A 24,680-nucleotide genomic window follows, 5' to 3' on the forward strand; every position below is an offset into this window, starting at 1 on the left:
ATTTCCTAACTGTTATACCTAAAGTTGCTTATTCAGTATTCCATTTAAATGAGAGATATTAGTATGAAACTTTGCCTATAAATATAGTAGTAATTGGAATACATCACCCACATATATACAGACCTTTCACTCAGTTCACATAAGGGATCAATAGCAATAGCTTTTGGTCATTAGCGTCTGTCTTCAGGATGATTGGGTAACTTAGACTTTTTAAATCTTATTACTGAAATTTTGAGCCAGCTAATATTAGAGAAGGTATTCTGAATTGACAGCAGAGACTTCAGTGSTTTGGGGTTAGACCCTAATCTTTTCTAACTGCATGGGGTCTGAAGGGGTTTGGATAAGCAGTTTGAGTTTTGGCTCTGTTCTGTAATATATGGCAATCTGCAACGCCCTTTCTGCGATATCCTTGTCATCTCACTGGGCTGATTTTTACCTCTCAAAAGCCTCAACGTCCATTTTTTTCACAATAACATTTACATCCAGATATTCAACATAGCACTTTGATAATCTGATCACTTAAATCAGCCCCTAAGCAGCCCATGAACCAATTCTGAACATTTGGCCCCATACACTGTACAGCAGAAGAGCTTTTACATTCCAGAAAAAAGTTGAGCTTGTGCTTTTCCTGCTATTGAGGTTGTCCCTGACTGTTTGGAGGAAGCACACTGCACTGGACATGGTACAGGAGAGACTTTCTTGTCTCCTGACCTGAACCACGGTTCTTGTAAACCTGCCAGGGTTTCTGTCCTGAGAAAGTCCCACCCCAAACAATCAATGTCCTTAACACGCACAGGTTACAAATCCCATTCTTCCTTATTTATTAACAGAGAAACTGGCAGCGTACAACAGAGCATTAGTCATTTCACTGGGATGCAGAAAAGAATGAGAAACTTACGGCTGATGCATTATTTTGAATCGGTTCAGCTCATACTCTGACATATTCTGGAAGGAGAGAAAACAGGTTTTGTTATTTTAAATTATGAGACCAATTAAACTGAGACCTATGCATTAAGTGAATTACATGACATTTTTAATAGTGAACTAAGCAAAGACCTAAAACCAGTTTTTATTTTTGTAGCTCATGGTGTCTCATCTTGGTTAATGCTTAACTTATTATTGGCATTTTGTAACGTTTCTGGAAGGCAGGGAGCACACACCGCATTGTTAAACTGGAATTTAACCTGGCATGTGACATATAAATTATGCTGGTTAATGAATCATTCAAAAAGTGATAAGCAAGCCACTTGATATGGTCTCTTTCCAGCTTGCCACAGAATTTCTTTGGAGGTTTTTACTAAAATCAGCAGAAGATCAGTGTAACAATGGTTGAGTGGAAGATTAGTTTAATGATGGTTAGGAGACTATTAATATTAAGTCACAGTTTGGTCTGTTACTGTGCTAGGCTTCTGCATAACTCTTAAATTGATGAAAAACTGGGGATGAAGAAAGAAGATACAGAATTTTTAGTGTGTCGTCTTGGCACATACAGTGCTGTGTAGAGACACATTATTGTGCCAAGCAAGCTAATTCTGGTACTGGGAACAATTTAGCCAAATCATCTAAAAAATCTGAGTAGCTCAATATAGCTTTCAGCTCCACATGCTTGATTAGTCCATGCACTGCACTAAAGCAGGAGAAATAATACTTCTGATGTTCAAACTAGTGCTGTATCTTGCAGCCAAACTTCTTAAGTCAGTCTTTTAAGCTAGTCTAAATTAAAGTTATATTTGTTGTTGATTGCCTAGGGATTTTCTTTCAGTGCAAAATTTCCAGTAAAATCTCTGCGCATTGTACTCAGACCAAGGGTGTATCTCTATAGGTAATTGCATGGCTTTAGTCCAGAAACCTGAATGTCTTCTTTGTCACCATAGACTGCAACAGGGACAGGTCAGGCTGAAAGCACATCCATGTAATAGACTGAATGCTAACGCTCTTTCTCTTTTTGTGTCAGGAAGAGCAAAATAGTCTTCTTGTTTCCTGAGACTTCCTAGGCACAGCTATAGTGGATGTGAAATCTCTGAAACTGGTATTTTCCTGTGATTTAAGCCATGCTGAGTTAATTGTAATATGGTTGTCTTTAGTCCAGCTCTGTCCGTTTTTCTGAATAATATCCCACGCGTCAGTCCCCTTCCAAACTATTTTGCCTTTTCTCTCACCATCTCATCAACATGATAGGTGAGTTTGTCTCACGCATGCAAAATAAGATGCTAACAACAAGGATATGAGATGAGCAGATCAAGTGGAGAACATGTAAGATCTCAAAGAATACTTTTCCTCAGCCTGTATTTAAATTCAAGTGGATCTTTGCATTTATTTAAGTTCTTCTATATTTTTGTTGTGAAAATATGTGATTTCAGACACTAGAGAACCCCCTGTACTTGATCCTTAGCCTGTCATTATCCTGTAACAAAAAGCAGCTGCATAGCTACATGTAGTGTGCATGATAATTAGCAGCTCATCTGGCAGATGTAGAAATCACCAAATTCCTGAGGAAATTTAAAAACTATATTGAGCTATCTGATTGCTATATGGCCTTTCTGGGCTCGTTCGGACTTCATCGCCAAATTGCCACTGCAATGAATATTAGGACCATTTCCACCTCTGATAGTTTATCTTCTAAATAAGAGGAGGAAGTTATGACTTTTATTGTAAGGACTCGATTCTTGTTCATGCCCTTTTCTTTGCAAAATAGAATCTGTAAACATTTACTTGTTTATATTAAGATTGCAAAGGCATAAGTGCTCAGTGATTGCAGTAAGACAGCTAATGTAATTCTCGCTGCCATTCCACACTGGTAGTCCCTGGCATGCATTTTCTGAGCAGCGCTCTTCCGTAGGTGTCCCTTCGGCATAAGCATGTGCTACGCACACAGCCAGATCAGACACTTTTTTTTAACTGGCATTTAGCTTAGCAGAGGAGGAAACTATGGACTCAGACTTTTCTTATACTGATGAATGTTTTAGATACAGAGTTTTATCTTGCTTGCTTTTTTAGAGGTAGTATTTAATAGTAGGATTAAACTGTGAGTCTTCCTGAAGTTTGAAGAGATTGGCATCTATGGGTCCAGCTGAAATTCTTCTTTTCTTATTTGGTATGTTCATTTTTGCAGAAAATTGTACCATTGTAACTAAGAGCTGCTGCTGCTTTTTAGCAACAAAATTCTGGTCTTAGGAAAGAGTACAATTATATCATGCAAACTCAACATTTATGAAATTACATGGTAGCTTCTGGGGGAAGATGAGTAATTCTCCAAGTTTTCATTATCCACTGTTTCTGTTGTTGCTTATGATATACACTGTTAGTGATTCATACTGGCAAGAGTGGGATGTATTGCAAATGCACATATATGATAAAGAAGAAGTTCAAGTAGCTTCTTTCCAGGAGGGATCTGGACTACAGAACATAAAAAGAGGAACTGAAGGGACACATTGGAGACTCTTTGTATTTACAGTTTCATGTTAGAGTGCAATTCAGCAAGCATACAAAAATTATGTTCTCTTCAAACCAGCTGCTGATTTCCTATCCTTTACTGGCCACTTCACTCTCCTGACATCAACTTTCTTAGTAGCTCACTTAGCTGCAGTAACCAAAACTCATAGCTTGCAAATCGAGCGAGCCAGCTGTGTTTGGCAGGTAGTATCATGCTGGGGAGAAATGCTGCAGTGCTGCAGGTGTTTGAGGTGWGTCTCACTCCCATGCTTGCAGATGCATGTCTTGGAGCTGAGCCTATCCTGCTTATCAGCACAGATGCTGAGCAGTGGGAAGCTTTACACCAAAAGCAAAGAGCAGCAAAATTTCTGGCCAATGTGGAGCTGCAGAGTCAGGAGCCATAAGCAGGGTTGATGCACGTTTGTCAGGAAAGGCTGAGACAGACTCCTGCCATGTGGACCATGCAGTAAGTGCACAGTGAAGCGAGGTGTCCGAGTTGCTTCACAGATGGCCAGCACACGTGCATGCCACTACATGCCTTGCACYGGGGAGGGGACCTATTGCCTCTACAGCCCGGGGTCATGCTGGGGATGGCTGGTGGCTGGGTAGGGAATAGTCAGCATGGGAATAGTCAGCGGGGTCCTGGTTTGAGGAAATGGGAAATGTGGTAGGAAGGCAAGGGGAATGTGGCTCTTAGACACGATAAAATGTTGCAACACGGCGTGTAGCATATGGGAGTTTTACCCTCCCCAGACTTGACACATGCTCCCTCTAGTTGTTGGAAATAGGAATACATTTCATTTTTAAGGAAGACTTCGAAGTGGTAAATCTAGTCAGAAGTCACGGGACCCAGCATGTTTTGTCCTCCACATTTGTTCCAGAGCTTTTGCCATGGTTTCACACTTCCTACACTGAGATACACACTTCCTAGCTAAGGGATATTTTTAATATAGTCATTGCCTCAAAAAAGTTATCAGATGACTTTGAAGACGGTTCTTGGTATAGATGATTGTATGGCATGTTTTTTTCAACTATAATTTGAAGTACATACAAGCACTTCTCTTTCCCTTTCCTTACTTTTCAACCCCTCCTTGTAGGTAAGCRCCTGTATAATATGGTTATGATGGCAGCTGCACATAGTACTTTGAACAGTCCAGGAGGGCCCTGAAGGATCACTAGGAGTCARTGGTGAATGAGGATGGAGGGGTTCAGTTGGCTTTATGATAAACAAACATACTGTGTTGCTAGGCAAGCTGTCAATATCTGGCCATTAAAGCTCCACATGCGGTCACAGTTTTACAATAATGTAAGATGTAATGTAATAATGTCTTATAGTCTTACAAGAATACTGAGTGACATTCTGCAACAATACGAGTTCTGAGTGTGAATTAGTTTGGAGAGGTTTGCTGTGAAAAAAAGTTTGTAGGTTTTTTCTATATAACTATTCATGTATGTGAATATACTCTRGTATAATGAATTTCCTTCCTCCTTATTTTCTTCATTTCTTCCAGGGAGGTAAAACCCCAGATTGGATTGATGTAAAGCAATTTGATGTTGTTTTGGCAAAGTAAATGCAAAATATATTATAAAGGCTCTGTATTCAGTATGATGAACTTGTTTATCTTAAGACCATGATGCAATCTGCTTGATATTGATAAAAAGACCTGCAAGTATCCAGAACCARGAGGAATGTATTTGTTGAACACCTATATTTTTATTTTCTGAGCGGTAGAAACTTAGAGGGTAAATAGAACTGATCTAAAAAAAAAAATCTGAAAATCATAGAATTATAATAAGTCATGTTAATGATATCCCCTATTAACTGCCAGTGTGGATTGTCCATAATTGGTCAGAGGGGATTTTACAATTCTTAGTAAAACTGTCCTCGTATAAAAATACCTTTATGGAATAYGAATAAGATCTCAGTGCTGTCCTCTAGGAATACAATCTGAACTRTAGCGTTTTGCCAGTGATATCTGGCAAAAACTGTCAGGGTATCTTAGACTGAGTAAATCATGAAATAAAATGTACAGTGGAAATTCTTTAGGTCTTTTTTATTAGGTAAAGGAAAACTGGTGCAACACAGGAAAAACAGCAAAAGAGAAGAATGAAAAAAAAAGTGTCATCCTTAAAAATAAAGCTTAGTCCAGCAAGCATGACATAGTTAAGAAATATGTTCATATTGTGAACATAGTAGAATTACTATTTTTGGAGTATTTATCCATTTTAAAGTGTATAAAACTGACATCTAGTGGTAGCAAGAGCACTTTGTGTGCAACATACCTTTATAGCAATATGAGTTTGCATAGCAGATTAACCAGCTGTAACTCTGTCACAGGAAATTGCAATCTCAATTTGCCTAATTCAAATCATGTTTCTTTGTGTTACAGAGCCTTTTAAATTAAATCTGCCTCCTTTAGTAATATATGACTTATGCGAAGCAAGATGGTGGTGTCTGTTCATCTTCACGTATGCAGAGTCCTATCACCTAAGTTTTGTCATCCTAATGGACAGTTTTATTAGAGAGGAAAAGGTTGGAAGAGRTGTTAGGACTAAATTATTCCCATCCAAAAAAGTGAGATAAGGGTTGAAGAATATCGGCAGGGAAGCCAGAGGAGCTTGTTCTGCAGCYACCAATTTTAGACCTATTATGAATAACCAGGAAAACTGAGGCTTCAAAGCTGTGATGCATTTCTCAAGTGTGACGTTACCCAAGTGTGTAAGATGCTCTGGGCTGGGAAGCAGGACTCAGGTCTCACGTGAATTCAGGTAAGACRTATGGGGTCTGAATCAGCAAAGTATTTGGGCATGTGCTTAAATCATTCCCACTGAAGACAGTAGGAAATAAGCACTTGCAAAAGTCTGTGTTTAAGTACTAGTTGTGCTGAGTCAYGGTTGATACGGTCTTTGTTTCCATTTTTCATGCATAATGTTACTGTAATAGCWTTTTCCTTTTATATTTTCTTCTATATTTTGTCTGGCTTATCATTTAGGTTTTAGTGTCTTTGAAAAAAACCTTTTGCACTCTACARTGCCCACCCCAATGAAGCTTTAATTTTAGCTTTGCCTCCAATGCTATTGTAYACATAATGGATAAATGGCTAATAAACAGAAAAATGAACAAAATGATGTAAAAATAAATTATTTAAAAATATTATTTCAAAATTGTACTTAAGAGTGCAATATCTATAGTCAAAGGATGCAATTTGAACTGAACATTGAAGAATTTAAAAGTACCAATCAAGTCTGTGTAATTTATCTTCCAGATGATAAAATGAAAGAGATCATCAGCAGAAGACTGGGGAAAGGCACTGGGATGGAAGACRGGGACAAATTTGAAGGAAGAATGAAAGGAAACATTCTCCCATGGAAATGTAATTAGAAGTGGGCTAAAATAAAAATCAGCTTATTTTTTCAGGATTGGAAGTTTGTGGCAACAAACAATTGTCAAAATACAGTGGTGAAAAATTGTCATTGTAAATCTTTATTTTAACCTCTTCTCAGTTCACAATGCTAGCTTTTGCAAATATTTCAGAGGTAAAAAATGCTGGTAGCATAACTCTAGTGAAACATGGTTCCGCTTGGTTTCAAGGCTCAGGTGAATCATGTTACGCTGCTGCTATCACCCCATCTCTCTGGTACTTTCAAAATGTGGTAAATCAGATTTGTTGAACACAAATGTTGGTATTGTGCAATGAAACTAAAGTCGCAGTTATAGAAGTGCTATAAGAAACAGCCACTGTCATTTCAGAAGCAACGGTTGTGTTTGTGTCAGAGCTGCTCTGTAAGGAGGAGATTACGTGTTAGCGGTCCTGCCAGCTAGGGCTGGGCAACGGACCCTTATCTRTTCTGAAGCTGTAACCCAGTGCAGGTGTTTAACCATCCTAATATATTTGTTGACCTTTCAAGACTGACTGTGGAAGAGGTTGCAGTGGTGTGAGCCTAATTGCTATGGACTGAGTCACCCAGGCTCTGTCCCATGACTGGCTGGACACTCATGCTTTTCCAATACAGTGGACATAAAGATAGGTCATGCTAGTAGCATCACAGTTGTATCATATACATGAAATATTACAGATCTAATGGTAGTCATCTCTACATTTGGCTTATATAAGATCTCGCATAGTATAAAGGAAGTTGCACTATGATTGCAGCAAGGGAAGATATTCAGGAAAGGCTTGGTGTAAGACCGTTGAGGATGGGCATCCTCAGCTCCCTGTGGACCTGTCAGCCATCAGGAACTGCTGCTCATATTTTGTCCTCAGGCACGATTTTATTTAAACAAAACTTTTCATCTAATATTGTGTTACTGTCTAAGGGCTGTCTTCAAGGCACGACAGGAGTGTGAGGTCAAGATTTCTCTTGTGCTGGGTGGAGCAGTACAGTGTTTTACGTGTTCAGGATAAAAGCAATTATTTTAGCACTGTTGACGGAGATCTGTTTGTAGCATTGCTAAAGTATCTTTATCATTTTAAGTGAAAATCCAGCTTTTTCTGAATGATTTGATTAGGTTTAATATGCATTTGACTGCTGTGGTGTTTGGCCAGAACTCAAGGTTGAATGGTTTGTATTGCCTACCCTTTGACATTTATTTGACTGGTGAGACATCAGAAACTCTTTTTTCCCTCAAGAGAAAGATATTTTTCTGCGATTGTACCTCTATGAAACCTGCGGTTTATCTTATTTTAGGGAACTTCCTTCTGCAGTACTACCTAAACTGTACACATTTGAAGTTAACCATTTCTACTTTTGAGAGAGCTCCAATGAAAGATTAAACTAGTTTATCCTTTCTTCTGTTATCTGCTACCTTGGATTTCCTCCTTGCTCAATCTTCCAGAAGCTGCTAGCTTCCACCTGGCTATTGAATCTTTTTCGAATCTGTCCTGTCTAATCTCACACACTGAATGAGTGGTCTCCTCCCTGAAAGCTGGCTGTAGAAACAGCCTAGGTCTAAGAGTAAAGCCTGATCTGCAGCATAAATCTGTCTTTTGACTGCCTGAAATAGGAATCACAGAATCACAGAATGGTTGAGGTTGGAAGCGACCTCTGGAGATCATCTAGTCCAACCCCCCTGCTCAAGCAGGGTCACCTAGAGCACGTTGCATAGGATCACGTCCAGGTGGGTTTTGAATATCTCCAAGGAAGGAAACTCCACAACCTCTCCCAGTGCTCAGTCACCCTCATGGTAAAGTTTTTCCTCATGTTCAGACAGACCTTCCTGTGCTTCAGTTTGTGCCTGTTCCCTCTTATCCTATCACTGGGCACCACTGAAAAGAGTCTGTCCTCATCCTCTCTACACCCTCCTTTCAGGTACTTATACACATTGATAATATCCCCCCTCAGTCTTCTCTTCTCCAGGCTGAACAGCCCCATCTTTCTCAGCCTTTCCTCATAAGAGAGATGCTTCTGTCCCTTAATCATCTTAGCAGCCCCTTCACTGGACTTGCTTCAGTAGCTCCATGTCTCTCTTGTATTGGGGAGCCCAGCACTGGACACAGTACTCCAGATGTGGCCTCACCGGGGCTGAGTAGAGGGGGAGGATCACCTCCCTCGACCTGCTGGCAACACTCGTCCTGATGCACCCCAGGATACCATTGGCCTTCTTGGCCACAAGGGCACCTTGGTGGCTTATGGTTAACTTTGTGTCCACCAGGACTTCCAGGTCCTTCTCTGCAGAGCTGCTTTCCAGCAGGTCAACCCCCAACCTGTGCTGGTGCCTGGGGTTGTTCCTCCACAGGTGCAGGATCCTGCACTTATCTTTGTTGAACTTCATGAGGTTCCTCTCCGCCCAGCTCTCCAGCCAGTTGAGGTCCCTCTGAATGGCAGCACAGCCCTCTGGGGTATCGGCCACTCCTCCCAGTTTTGTATCGTCAGCAAACTTGYTGAGGGTGCACTCTGTCCCTTCATCCAGGTCATTGATGAAGAAGTTGAACAAGACTGGACCCAGTACTGACCCCTGGGGGACACCRCTAGCTACAGGCCTCCAACCAGACTGCGCCACTGAGCACAGCCCTCTAAGCTTTGCCTTTCAGCCAGTTCTCAATCCACCTCACTATCTCACACTTCCTGAGCTTGCCTATGAGGATGTTATGGGAGACAGTGTCAAAAGTCTTCCTGAACTCAGGGTAGACAACATCCACTGCTCTCCCCTCACCTACCCAGCTAGCCATCCCATCGTAGAAGGCTATCAGTTTGGTTAAGCATGATTGGTGAATCCATGCTGGAAAGTTCATGCTATTTTTCCTAGAACAGGGATGCCCTCATTAGTCTTAGGCTGACCTGACAGAGAGATGGGAGAGATATTCCAAGGTACTTTCAAAATTTTACCCTCCCTGACAGTGTGATGTTCTATGGGCTGAGCTCTATATTTGCATGTCCTTATTGAAAGGATGCTTACTGGAACGCAGAAAATAAAACCACTTCCCATGTCTTTATAGTAACACACTGCTATATGCTTAAGCAAATTGAAATGGGTTTTGGTGTTTGAAAAAGGAAACAACTCACCACATATAGAAATAGCAACTATGACCAACAGGAATGCAGCCTCAGCAAAAAAAAAAAAAAAAAAAAAAGCGGAGCCTGCTGCTGATGTGGACTGCAAGTTTAGGAAATCTTATTTTTTTAAGAGATTTGAGAAGAACCAGCTGAAAGTCTTCTAGCAGAGCCATTTATCTCTAAAAACGTTGCATCAATTAAAACAAATTGTTTTGCATGACTCTTCTCATTTCATCAAAGATTAAGAATATAGAAAAGCTTTTTGGCGAAGTTGAACCACTTTGTTTTGATACTTTTAATATAAGGTAAAAGGCCAAAATGAAGCATGTCAGTGCTATTACTTTAGTAGTTCCAAAATATTTTATTTTTACTTCTAAGGGAAATTTGCAACTATTCATTCTGATTCAGAACAAAGGAAAATATTGAAATGTCAGGATTTTCCAAAGAATAGAAGTTCCATTTTGGCCAGCTCTAAGAATTAAAGGCTTGGAAAAATATTTCTAGCCAGTAGTCAAAATGCCAGTGACCCGAGATCTCCAAGAAGCAGGACACACTGCAGCAACATCCTCAGCATGGGACTCTGCTGGAAGCAGCACTGGCATTTTAGGAAGAGACCTTTCCTGTATTGAACCAGGACACCAGTCTAGAGTAGCAAGGCGCTATACTGCCGACAAGTTTGGGACCCAGTTTAACAGTGGCATCTCACAGGATTTACAGTGTTAGCTTCTTTTTCTAATCTTACCCTTCAGCAGGGCTACATCTGAGGCCAGCTGCAGCCTCCAGCCATCTAAGTCTCTTTCCAGTAACTGCAGCCAGATTATCTGAGCCAAGCAGTGACCTTTCCTTTGGGTCTAGCTTATTAAAACAATACAACGGTGCAGTTGTCAAAACAAGGCTTTCCCTCAGCCATGTGGTATGGGCAGCTCCTTTCTAGCTCATCTTTTCCTAATTAAACAATCTATTTTTGCTACTTGGTATTTCCTTAAATTAGCAGACCTCTTCACCATGGCTAAGTCTACCCAGCTCCTGCTCAGGTAGGAGTACAGGAAATCATCCAGGGACCGCCCTACCTCTGAGAGAGTCTCTTGCCCATAGATAACCAGAACTASTTTTCTTTTAATTACCTCAACTCCATACTTGGGCAGGTGCTTGACAAAACACAGCTAGTATTGAGCTCTTTTGTTGCTTATTCCCTGACCCCAGCTGGACTTGTGGAGGGAAGTCTAAGGGGAAGCCTTAGGAGGCAGCTGGACTAGCAGCTCACTGCTGGTGCTGGTGCTGGTGCTGCTGGAAGGGCCACCTCTACCTCCCTACTCCCCTTCCCCTTTTTCCCCTCACTCCTGGGCTGAAGTTATGTCTCCAGTCCTTATACTGACTCCAGGGCTCCTCAACCTGTTTGTGAGCTGAACCAGCTGCAAATTATTAGGGCTTTTGGTGAGCTGTTTTTCTGATGGCTAAATGAGTTGAAGCTGCTTGCCAATACTTCAGGTGGGCACTAAGAGAAGCGTCTGGCTATAAAAAGAGTGGGGGAAGAGAAAGAAAATTGGTAGTGAGACCAGTACTGCTGCTGGGGGTCTCTTATGTTGTTCTGGCTTCTATGACTGCTCCCACTGAAACTGTATTTTCACTGTTGTTTTAAACCTTCTGAAGAGGTAGATTCTCTGGGCAGCATGTTTCCTCTACCTCCTCTGTGCTGCTGCTAGCAATCATGTGGCAAGCTGGATTAGAGAAGCTGAAAAATAACCCTATGAAAGAAGAAAAGAACTTTCCATCTGGATGAGTGTAGCTCCTTTATGGTCAGGTGAGTGCTAGAGCTAGTGAAAGGGGGRACATTGGCCCTTTAAGCAGCTATGAAAGTGCCCTTCAGATAATCTAATTTCTTCACTGAGGAAGAAAAAGGTTAAGGTGGTTGTGGTGTTGGTGCTTAAGTATTTGAATATTGACTTAGTTGGAAGAGCACTGTTTTGGGGAACATCAGCAGAGGCATGTCTCAGTGGAAGATGCTGYGTGTACTGTGTTAAAAACAAAGTTCTCTGTTTTCTGGGTATTAATACTTTCCATCATGCTCTCATGAGGGAGGCTGAAAATGGCAACAGGAAATAGCACAGCAGAAATCAATTCTTAGATCGCTGATAGGTGAGACTGGCAGGGACCCTTGTTACTTGGGGAAAGTTAAGCCATAATCCTACTTAAATGCTGCTATACAGGACAAATAACTGAATACAGAGCCTCCATAGGTGTCTGGGGCTGTTTGGATCAATCTTGGAGAATTGCAGAAAGCGGGGGACTTCAGGCTCCTCTCTCAAACAGTCGGTCCCTGCTGGCCAAGGGCCTGGGAACGGCGCAGAAATGCTCCCTGCTGACACTGTCTGCAGAGCAGCTGCCTTCCGCCTTCCTGCATCTGGGCAAGAATAATAATGATTATAACAAAAAAGGCTGGGAAATAGCTTAGCTTGAAAAAACTGTACAGAAAGTGTGTGAGAATTGTCTCACCTCTCAAAGCAAATATTATGGCAGAAGTGGTCGGCAATCTTAAGACTGCAACAGCAGTCTTAAAACCGAAACCTATCCATGAGAGTCATCTTGAAAGATTAAGAAAGACCAGATGTATTGTTGTAAGTACACTAAAACGCACTGAGGCAACTAGAAGCAGCTAAATTTAATAATAAGAATAAATGTCCTTGCTGAATCAGGAACTGAAGGGTGACTTTGCTCATGCCTGGCAGCTCCAAACACTCCAGTAGCTGTTCACCTTTGGTTTGGAAATAAACTATGTTATAAGCTCCTTACAGTATTTACATTAAACTAATAAATTTGTATGCCCATATCTACTGACTTGTTTAATTTTTAAAGTACTCTTATGGATAGTGGGATAGATTYGCCACATCTTCTTTCACTGTCTTATACTCTTGATGTAGTGCTTTAGTTCCACTATTTGGCTTGATCTTTAAACATTCCTCTTTTCCCCAATTTGGAAACTGGAAAGACAGCCTGTAAATCTAACACCTCCCTTGCCCTGGGATGCCATTAGATTTGTTAATGTGCTTAAATGGTTTAATTAAAATCTTTTCTGGTCTAACRCGATGAACAATGTTTTCTGTCAGTGCAATGCGTCTGATGSTAGTGCTGCTGCTGGATGCTAGAYTGTTTTGGGGACAGCTGCAAAGGCRAAGACTGATTGACTTTGAGAGGTGTAATTTCCTTTTGCTTTAGATACTGTATGCTAAAAGGATAATGGCAGGAGCAAAAGAAACCGCTTTGAAATTTTCAAATCTCCTCTGTTCTGATGTGGAAACTTAACAGTACAATGACCTATTTGTCACTGTGTATCAACTTAGTATGTGTTAAGTCATCAGTTGCATCTCGGTAGCAAAAAGGAGATCAAGTTTTGGCTAAGGGACTTGTTATGTTAGGCTAAAAAAAATTCCTGGTGTTCATGGGCATATTTTGTTTCTCTGTAAAAATATTAGTGCAAAACTATATAATATCTGTCCTCTCTACTTCTGTATTGCTGCTTGATCTTTAGGCTTGTATATTTATTCATTTGGAATTTATGCTGAATCTGAGTACTCGGAGTCCTGGAGCACCCCTATATATTTCTCATTTCCTTCCCTGTCAATATTATGAATCTTTAAAAATGTAAATATTGGTCTTTCTCTTCAACASTTGACGTTAGTCAGCAAAGTCACTATCATCTTCTGAATTTCCCAAAGCTCTCAAGTATTCAGACTATACAAGCCTACTCTTAGTGTGCCCTGTGTGGATTTTACAGCAGTAGGTACTGCTTGGGAAGGGACACGAAGCAGATGTTCTTTTCACTTTTTTGAAGTGACCTGTGTTATTTGTGAACAGGGCAATGAAGAGTGGGTTATTTCTTTAAAAAAGYCATTCCACTACATAGTGGTGTATATATATAAACCTATATAAGTAGGTTTCATATATAAACATATACRAATCTCTCTTAGAAAAACTATTTCTAGCAATTTTTAAACTTATCCTATCATTTGTATTTTATTGCCTAGCTGGCCAAATTACAGTAGTTGGCAAGTATGGTTCTTGCCGTGAAAGAAATAGTAGGATATATTTAAAATGTCTGAAAAACTGTGTGCATTTCAAGGTTTTACAAGTAGATGGTCCAATAAGCTGTTGACAACCAAGATTAAATCCCAAATTTTCAGTGATGTGCAGAAATTGTCTTGTGTCCTGGCAGTTCATGAAACATTAAAATTTAAATTTCAGTCAGGTATCACTTGACCATTTAGGAGCAGTATATCTTTAAATCTGTTGTCCAGTTTGTGCAGAGTTTGAGAGTTTGGCGTGGGAGGTGAAAGGAATGGAGATGTGTGTGKGGGGKGKGTGTGTGGTTTTTTTGAGCTTTGAAAGCTATTGCAAGTTTTGGAATGTTAAAAGGCAAACCAGCTGAGAGATGGGTGAAGAGCAAGAGAAGAGGTCAAAACTGTACATGCAAATGTTCTTTCACATGCTAGTAGCTTTTAAAGATTCACATGGCAAAAAGCTAATTCCAGGGATACAATCTGCATATTTGAAATAAGTTCTAATATTATATTCTGTTATGATGGTATCTGAAAGCCAGTAATGATATTTATGCTAGCACAAAAGAGATTATTTGCATGTTCATTTTAAATTAGGCTCCAGCCTCAGTTGTCTTGTGGGAGTAATTCCTTTGGGGGGGGGGGGAATAATTGCTTGTTGACTTTTCTCTGCATTTCTCACCCATCAGCTTCTGACTCATATTGAAATTTAATTTACAGTGAATATCTTTGTTTTTGCTTGTGACATAAATCCTTTAATCAAGGGTTTAAAGCAGCTTAAAGTGCAGATTGACTGTCATGTTCTATTATCTACATGTGAAAGCAAACCAAAAATTGAATGAGAATTGAGCACTAATACAAAAATCATATGCTGCATTCCTGATGATTCTATGGATCTCACGAAAATCAAGAGGCAATAATGGACAATGTACAACTATGTTATGTGATAGCCATCCTTATGACCAGGTACATACACTTGTAAAACAGAAAAAAAGAAGAGAAAAAGARGAAAAACACTTTGACTCTTGATGTGGCTCAGTTAATCAAATGTTGACAAACTTTGCATCTATATTAGAAGTTAATCCACCACTGTGTTAAAAGCAATGCTAATGACTTTCATCAAATTTAAACCCTGTCTCTTTTCAGGTGACCATAAGCAAGATGAAATCACTTTAGTGGATAAACCAGTCAATTTTAATTACATCAGTTTCCTTGGTGTTTTGACAAAAATGGCAAGTACTATTTGTCAACAAGCTTTCTCATGTTAACTCTAGTGACTAAAGATACTAGCAATGTTCGTATCACTTCAGTTACAGAATCCAACTGCTTGGAGCTATTTCTGGTACAACTAAAACTTAAAAAATCTAAACAAAGAACATAAGAGGACATGTATCTTCTATTGGCCCAACTTCTTAAATCGGGAAGTAGGCCTATCTCACTGATGGCCATAGAAGTTTAACAATACCATTCTATGTTATAGTCACTTATTTTTCTCAGTACTGAGGGGGAAATTCAATTTTTATCTTCATATATGCAGGCTCAGGGACACAATCTATTTCCAAATTTTTCCTTATAAATTATTAAAAAAAMCCCACAATCTTGTGTACCTCCTATATAAAGCTAAACAAAACTATCATATTTCTATTCCAGAAAGATATAATTTTAAATAAAAAATTCAAAATTAAAAAAACTTTCTGCAGTACCCTAAAACTCTACTTTCAACATGTGACACTAATTCCCTGGCTGTGTAATGTATCTGTATCTTAAGATGAGATGCCACCTAAAGTAACTAAATATGTAATTTCTTTTTCCTTTTTTCTATTCCATCATCTGCCAGATAAAAGATCATGGCTTTTCCCTTGTCATGTTTGTAAAATGAACACTGCTCCCACTGTTATGTATGAGGGAGAGTTAATGTGCAGCACATGCTTATGTGAGCATGCACACGTGAGGATGATGAGTGTTGTGATGGTTGTCAACTGTCTCACTGACGGCCATGTTTACGGGGAGTGTCTGTGGACCTGGGTTCAATTTAGCATGACAAAAGTGGCTCTATTTGGCTCTAGCTAATTAAAATTAATTTTCTAATTTTTCATGAATATGGCTTACTTCAAACTGGAAGTCAACAAAGGCAAAAACATTGAAGAAATTCTTGGCTTCAGAGCCATATTTCACACTTCTGTTATGAAAATACAGCTATTGTCTGTAAATGTCAGATTTTACCCACTTTATYTGTGCTGCCAAATGGATATTCCTCCTATTTGGAATTGATCTGGTGTTTTGGGTTATGGTGAAGACTATAGGAAAACTCTAAAAAACCCTCCAGTGACCTAATTGCTGAGGTTCTCAGTTTCTTATGCTCCTGAATTTATTCATGAGCATAGTCACAAAAATCCTTCAAGACACAACAGAAAATGTAGCACTAAACTGTAAAGTTCAAGAACACTTAATTGGACAGGGAAAAGGAAGAAATGAGAACACCATAAATAATGCATGGCAAACCTGTAGAAAAGACACAAAGTTTGTTGGTAGAGGACTTTCTGGTTGGGAAGTGCCTGTGTTAAGACTGAGCACAACCCAAGGCTTTAGGTACAATACCCTYATGCTTGYAGACTTTAATGTGTCTTTCCTCTTAYTGCCTCTTTAAAATTCAGTGCCCTGTTTGCACAGATACACYGCAGATGCTCTGTGTACCAGCTGCACTGAAAAAATTGCAGTGAGTAAGAGATTGGGGGATTTTCTTTGGTTTTGGAAGAACAGTCAAGARTCTCCCTTGCTTACAATGTGATGTTGGCATGTGCAGACCCTTCTCTAATCTGCTGCTTATACTGCAGGAGCCGAGCAAGCTAATGTGCAAATGAACTGTGGCAATATATACTTCCCCCTTCACAGGGAACTAGAGATTCAGGGCAAGCCACTGAAAATGGTGCTAATGTCAAAATATTTCATGGGTATGAGTCAGTAAAGTAGGTTGTCAGCTGTAAATATCAAATATACACTTGTAATCTAGTGTCTGTAACTTCTTTAGCAACTAATTTGAACCATCTGTATAGTTATTTATCCCTAYATTTTCAGACATTCAGGTGGTTAATACTGGATGCTTATATTATGCTGATCAAATCTCATCTTGGTATACAGGAAAGTTAAATGGAAAATTAAGTTTTTAATCTATGATCAGGGCCATACCATGACAAGAACCCAGGGCAGCTGCAAGGMCCTGGATATTTTTAATAGCCATCGATCTTATCCTTTTCAAATTATCCCTGTTGTGCCTATGTTGCAATGGGTACAGGCAATGACATCTTAAATGCAATCTACTTTTTAAAAAAGTATCAAGGGACAAAACAGTTAAACTATTAAGCCAAAAAACCCAACTGCATAGAAACTGTGGTGGAAATAGAAGGAAAAGCACAGCAACTAAATAGAAGCATTCTGCAGCAGGTCTCATGGATATTAATTAACAATTTAAAATACCTGCAGTAGGAATTTTGAGGGTTTTTTTTGAGGCAAACACTGCAGATAGTATTACCTAGAGGAGACAAGGTACCTTATGAGTACAAGATGTTTCTGCATTTGCCACAAAAGTGGGAATTTTGCGTAGATTTTATCTTTCAGTATTCCAGAGGCCTAAAACGTATGAGATGATTCAAATTCTTTTTCTTCTAAGGGCTGGTTTTGTGGGTACTCCAGGAATTCTAATTTCTTTCCAGTATGCCTCTCTGAGCTTCAGTGTATAATGTGGTTTTTAAGCAAWGCAACCAGAACTTCAAGCCAGATTCTCTGATATTAAAGTCTGTACTTATGGATGGAATTGGCACTGGGAATGCTCACTAATGAAAGATCTCTCCAATTGTTTTCATATTTTTTTAAATGTGGGCAAATCCCATGAGTTTTCAGATACAGATAGATTGATAAATACTTTAATAAACTCTGCTGAGCCATTCTAGGAATGGCTGCAGGCTTGTGTTGCTGTGTGCTGGTAACTGACAGGCTATGCAAGCCATCTCCTGCTGATTGTTTTAAATTAAAGAAAATATTACATTGAAACTAATCAGTCGCTAAACTTGCAGGAATCTTTCAAAAGTTTCTGTTTTCTATGCATCTTTTTTCTGGCTATATGCTTATTCAGAGCAGATGATGTAATGTTGGAGGAGGAACCCAGGATGGCTTCATTTTTCTAAGGGAAATCCCCTGACACTTGGTAACTTGGTCTTGATCTGCCTTTGAGGGTTTTCTGTGTGTTTTTGTAATTTTGCATTGCCAAGTTCACAGATTTTCATTTTAGCTATGTTAAACRCTTTAATATAGCCATAAAAACTCTGTCAGCATTAGCAAAATGTGCTCAGGTTACTGTGGCTACATCCAGCTCTTAGGCTACAAGCGTGTATGAGAAATTTATCAGCAGAACTGTACTGGCATAATCATCCTCATGTAACTACCCATGTGGGTGTTGTCTTGGAAATAATAGTGTAGTTTTTGCTTTAGYTTGTCACTTTGCATCTAGTAATTCTGTAGTAGCAGACAGTATCCAGACAGATTTGGAAGGTGTTTCAACAAAAATGTAGTTTGCTTTTTGGGAAAACTTAAGTTGCTTTTTTTATTCTTTACRGCTATCTCTGACTTCTGCAATCAGGCCTCCAATTAGTCCTGTTTTGATTCAACAGGCATAGCAACTCAAAATGCATCTCCTTGGAAATTCTTCATCTCCTACTGGTGATGCTAGTGCCAGAATCCTATCAATATTAGGGGCCTTTCCAGRTTCCCTCTGTTTGGAATGGAAACTAATGCTAAAGCCAGCTGTAATATTTGATGCAATCCTGTATTTACAAAGAAAAATCATGAAGTCCTCTCTAGTCGCAGTGGAAATAACTAGTAACTTCAGAGTCCCCCTGCTCTGTTCCTGAGAAGCCATCGCTCTCTGCCACGCTGTCTGGTTCTCATGATCTCTAGCTTTCAGTGGAGCCGCATGCATGCAGCTTTCCCAGCCAAACGGAGCCCTGAGAGTTGTCCCTGTCTGAGGAAAAACTCCTTTACAATGTTGGTTTAACCTTGTTCATACTTCTTCATATGAATCAGTAGTATTCTGCTGGCTTTAGCCTTTGCTGCGGAAAGAAGTATTTCATCAGAAACCTTTAGAAATCTTTCAGGCTAAGAGCACTATGGCCTCCCTTCAATGAGACAATTAAATCAATGTGACTGCGTTATCCTTGGGATCTCTAAGTGTTTGATTAGATTGAGCACTGTGTACTTGAACTGTGTTGCTTAACTTTCCTTTTCATGATGCTAAGGAGCCAGAGTTATGAGCTTCATCTAGTCAGTGAGATGGCTATGTGCATAACCTGATGTCCTCACTGCTGCTCTTCCACCACACAGTTACTAGACTTTCAGTATTTCTTTTTAATCTTAAAGTACTATTTAGGGAAACTCTTTAGTCATCATAAATTGATACTGAGAGAGTAAATTAAACTTTCTAATATACCAGAATTTCCAATAAAAAATATCCGAGAAAAAAATTAGACTCCCAAATGAGCACAAGTTTACTGTTTCCATGATTGTATTAAAGAATTTGTGAGAACATCAAACCCAAATGGGCTCAGGCTTTCTTCCCTGCAGACACACCTGTTAGCTACTGGTTTATTTTCAGCTTTTCTTTCAGTTCTATAGTTCCTGCAATTACTGTTGTAACACATCGTTTCACAGAGCCAGCGTAYGCTCTGTTGTTGATTAAACAGCTTGTATACTGAACTGCTGGGGATGTGCAATGTGAACAGGAGAGAAGGGTTTTTGTGTTGGAGTGAGGGAGGGGACCCCGGAGTAACGATGAGTCTCAATATGAGTATGGTCGTTCTCCCTTTATTAGAGCTTACACAAAGTATATATATCGACAAGCAATACGCATGCGCTAGCAATAGTTACATGATTGGTTACAGTTTCTGTCCATACGTATAAAGCGGATACATGATTGGTGCAAAGTTGCTGACTGCGCTCCATCGACATTTATGGACCCTAGTTCCATCCAGACTTGTTTACCAGTTTTGTGAATACCTTCTTTTGTAGTGCTCAAGGCCGCTATACGGCCACGTTCAGCAGGCCTCAGCAGGTTCGCTTGCCTTGGCCTACATAAGGCCGCTTTCAGCAGGCTCGCTGGCCTTGGCCTAGATGCCTTCCTCTACCCCGAAGACGGGATTGCTCATCCCAATCAGAGCATGCCYGCTCTCAGTTAACCATTCCTCCACATTTTTGTTGTTTTTGATTCTCTAATCCAGGCATTTTAGGTTGACAGAAAGCAATATGTGCAAAAGGAGACTAAGTTAGCAATTGATTAGTATTTCCTTCAATTAGTTCACTTTTTTTCCCCTCATTCTTCTGTAAAAACCCTCTGAACTTCTAAAAGTCAACTGCTTCTGCAAAACTTATATTCATGATCACTATTTTTTCCCACTCTGCCAGAAGGGTTGAATACCCATCTTGTACATGTGTCCTTATCTAAATATTTATCTCTGGGAAGTTCTTGCTGGTTGTCCCAATCTAGTTCTTCATTAGTAGAAAAGCATGAAGTATCACTTCCTTAAATGCTTCTACAATAAGCAACAATCTGCTAGCGCTTTCCAACTGCTTTCTCTTGAGTGAGATTCAGGCAGTCATAAGCATGGTTTAGTTGTCCAGTTTGGTAGCTTTACAGTGCTAAAGATGCAGAACAATCAACGTATAATGATGCATCTGGTCCATTCATGCATATGCATATATATGAGAAGTATGGACTGAAAGAAAAGAAAACCTGCTGTCTGATCTGCTTGAGATGTTTTGCTGACTTCCTGTGGAACTTGCTCACTAAAATTTAAAATTCATTAAATAATCTTTATGCAACTTACAATATGTCATTGCCTAGTGATATTTTTCTGTCTCTTTTAATGTAAGATCAGAGTCTTGTACAGAGATAAATAATGAAAAAAAGGAACTTGTCACTGTAGTATCAGCTTCTCACATTCATCTGCTTCCAAGCATAAAAGAAAGAGGAGACAATCAGGAATTTATAGCCCTGTATTGGAAGCAGCTAAAGGAAAGTAGGACTGAATTGTGACATTTTAGGGACTCTAGGAGAAAATTTCTGAAATGGTTAGCAGCTGGTATTTAACAATAGGAGAGTGATTATAGTTTCTGGCTAGATTTTTAAAAGTGACTAATGATTTCAGGCATTAGTGTTATGAAGTTCCAACTTGCATGCATTGTAAAAGCTCTTGATTTTTTTTCAGGAAGGAAGGAGTAAAAGAGCACCAAAAATGAAGATTCTTCAAATCACATTGTATCTAAAGATAAACTGGAGTTTTTCCTAAAATGAGCTCGGGGGGGGGGGGGTGCATTTAATGTAACTGGGATGTTTGAATGAAGCAGAAACAGAAGGAAGTTCGAAACTGGAAATCCTGAGACCATGTGGAGTTTTTCTGTTTTTCAGCTCAGGGCTTACAAAGTCAAGGTTGGAAACTGACAGAATGGCTTAAATTTCCACAACTTCTCGCACTCCTTTTTATGTTCTTTGAATCTGAAAGGTCCACAAAACTTGAAGGATTTTTCTGTAACATTTAAAATTATCAGTAAACTCTAAGAATAAAGAACTCTGCATCAAAAGATTCCTTTAATCTAAATGTCAAATTATTCATAATTATATTAAATATAGAATTTGATTGTTTTGTGACAGAGCTTTAAGGACTGGGAAGCAGACAAGCACACTCACAGCTACTGCATGAAACAAACAAATTCATGTTCAAATCACTTCTGGCAGCAGCATTTAGAATGTGAATAGAAATGTGCTTCTGTCTCAGTAAAAACTAAGGACCTAGTCCTGCAACGAATACTTTTGCATTGGCTCAGGATTTTTTACAGCAGGATTGCATTTCTAGATCATGGCATTAGACAGTTGTATTAAATTACTCTTGAGATATTTAAAAATACTTAGCAGGAAAATGAATCAAAATGGCTGCATAGGAATTTGGTTTCTAAACTAACTTTCATAGTCTTCTGGTGGTAACAGTGCTTGTAGACTGTACCTGAGCCTGAAATCTTGTGTGTTTTCTTTAATATAAAAATATTAAGCTAATAATAATAAATTGATGGCCAAAATAAATTGTTATGTGGCTGAGATAATAATGTGTAACTTTGTGGTGCCATGCACTTCAGAAATCATAGCTATATTCAGTAACCTATCTTCATATTTATCCTTTTGGATGAATAAGGATAAATATGCAGTTCTTGCTTTTGTTTTCCAGATGCCTTATGCTTTGTAAAAAGCATGTGAATATGTATTGCCCTTGTACCTGACTATTTAATTGAAGATGACTRATAGTGGCAGATGCACTCAGCTGTAAAATGTCTCCCTTCTAGCCCTGGTCTTAAGATCTCTTTAAAGTCATTCTTTGTTTCTGGTTACTTTATATGTTTAGCAACACTTTGCCTTTTTTTCTATGGGATTTTTCTTATTGTTTTTTCTCTTCTTGAAATGACCATGATTCTGCTTTTAGCTTCCTGTTTAGCTAGAAGCAGAAACAACCCCCTCCTTGCATACCGGATGGTGATGTTCAAAATGACCTAGAAAGCAGTCAGAGTTTGAGCTCTTCTCAGGGCTCCTGGCTCCTGCCAGTGCCTGGGCTCCTCATTGAAAAGGTGAGCCCAGAGCCTGGAGAAATTCCTGGAAATGGAGGCATTTCGGAAAGAATACCTTTCATATCTGAGCCAGCTCTGTTGCCTCTAGTGGGGGGCATCTATAGCCAAGAAGGACAGAAATGAGGAAAACCCATAGGGCTGGAAATCACTGAGCAATGTCACTAGGAGAGATTTCTGTCCCTGAAGCATGGGAGCTAATGGAGAAGAAAAGGGAAGGAGGAATCTGGCCTAACACAAAGCAGAAGTAAAGCCCTAGATGGCTGGAAAGCACGTGAGRGGAGGAGAGAGCAGGGCTCGGCACAGGCCAAGTGTACTGGGGAAGGGGAGGAGGGATGTGCGAGATGGTAGCTATGTGCGAACGGGAGAAAAGTGTCAGAGGAATAGAAACGGCAAAAGGCAATGAACTTAATGCACTTAGATGGCCTTATGTTTTGCAGCTGAAAATATGTTTTTCTTATAACAGTGCTTTTGTATGAACAATTGTTGCTTTTGCCTCAGGGACCACATATGCTTGCCAAAGGCAGGACAGAAGGTGCTAAGATCACTTATTTGCACAAAACACTCTGYACCCCAAGACTTTGGTACTGAGGTTTTGTGTGATGGCAGAAAAGCCTTTTTTATTTTTTGACTTTCTGTGATAAGCAGAGTGCAGTTAAACAGCACTGGCTATGGAATTATGGCATTTAGCTGTTACAAGYCAGCCTGAGAGATTGGCTCACCAGTAGTAGCGCAAACATTGAAGATAGTGTGGCAACTTTTGCCATGTTTCTCTAGACCTCACCTGTATGAAAGCTCTTTGTACTGGCCTGTGCCGCAGCCTTCACCTGGGGGTCAGACTTGGCAGTGATCTTCAACAGGCTTGGTGCCTGGGGGAAACACTGCAGGAGTTTCTCAGTCCTTGCCCAGGGCATTGGGTCATGACTAAGACTAACAAGTTTTGTGTTTTGGTTGCTTAGGTAGGACCCTWCATAGCATTGCTTTCCTCAGGAAACTCAAGATCCACAGTTTATTTCCAAAGATAAGTGTGCAGGGGTGTCAGATCCAATTGAGCATACTTGGTCCTGGTTAGCTCTGTCCTGATAGATATCCAAGCAGCCCAAAGTCACTTTAATCTGTCCTTCTGCCTATCCCTCCCCCATGCCACTGAAATATCACTCCTGGTACTGTGCTTACAAGGGGGGGCTGCTGTCTTTGCCGAAACTGGGGAAGTGGTTTAGGACTTGTGGGACTCTGGCATACAGGTACCTGCAGAGGAGTTTCAGTTCTGGTGTTTTCAGTCACTCTGGCCAGTAGAAAAAGGAGGTATCGTTCTTGACCCCTTCCTGGCTGCTGCTTCCCTGCAGRGAAGGGAAGGAGCATCCAAGTGAGGCAATTACCGCCTTTTCTCAGGATTAATGCTGACATAGATGGATGTCAAAGTGCAGCCCCAGTGAGCTGAACCTGGGAAGCTCTGGAAGTGTTTTGGCACTGGTGGTGGTGGGGGGGGGGCACAAATCTCCTATAGGGAGACCAAGCTCAGTTCTTCAAAGATTACTCCCCCCAAACCACTAAAGTATTGGTGAAGAAAATGGGCCTGGCACTCCCCRTATTCCAGCCATGCTATTCAAAACACCTTTTGAAATAGCAAAATGGGTGGACATCAATTCTAAACAACCTTTATGTATTTCTTTTATTTCTTGCTATGTGCAAGCTTCTTTTAGCATATTTTATGTACATATCCAATAAGAGTCTACTGTCTTTCAGTTCTCAAGTTCAGATCAAAATTCACTGATTTTTTATGTTGTTTTTCAGTGTCACTGGAAATATAAAAATGAAATAAAAAAAAGAAACAAGCAACTCTTGGAGAGAACAGAAAAGCAGGGACTGTGCACCAAATTCAGACCTCAAAAAGTGTGAGACTATAATATGCTCTGTGTAGTGCAGCTGTGGCTAAATGCTGATCTGCACATTAGGACCAGATTAGCATCATTCAAATGTGACCTGCATATTGAATAACTATCACAAGTATGGTACTATTGATAGAAAAGGAAAATGAAACTGCAT

The 24,680-nt window shown here is 39.8% G+C and overlaps 1 protein-coding gene and 1 long non-coding RNA gene across 5 annotated transcripts in view; one reads left to right on the forward strand and one right to left on the reverse strand.

The window, feature by feature from the left end:
* BLNK (B cell linker) overlaps positions 1 to 24,680 on the reverse strand; it is a 103,619-nt gene that overhangs the window by 70,687 nt on the left and 8,252 nt on the right. For all 4 annotated transcript variants that reach the window (XM_026061940.1, XM_026061941.1, XM_026061939.1 and 1 more), the window contains exon 3: positions 899 to 945. In XM_026061940.1, coding sequence (XP_025917725.1) covers positions 899 to 945 — 47 coding nt within the window. The remainder of the gene's footprint in view (positions 1 to 898; positions 946 to 24,680) is intronic.
* LOC112964187 lies at positions 5,863 to 6,901 on the forward strand. Its single transcript, XR_003252889.1, has 2 exons — positions 5,863 to 6,201; positions 6,699 to 6,901. It is a non-coding gene; the product is annotated as an uncharacterized LOC112964187 (long non-coding RNA).

The sequence above is a fragment of the Apteryx rowi genome, unplaced genomic scaffold, assembly GCF_003343035.1.
Source record: "Apteryx rowi isolate R43461 unplaced genomic scaffold, aptRow1 scaffold_188, whole genome shotgun sequence".
In the NCBI taxonomy this organism is placed as follows: domain Eukaryota; kingdom Metazoa; phylum Chordata; class Aves; order Apterygiformes; family Apterygidae; genus Apteryx; species Apteryx rowi.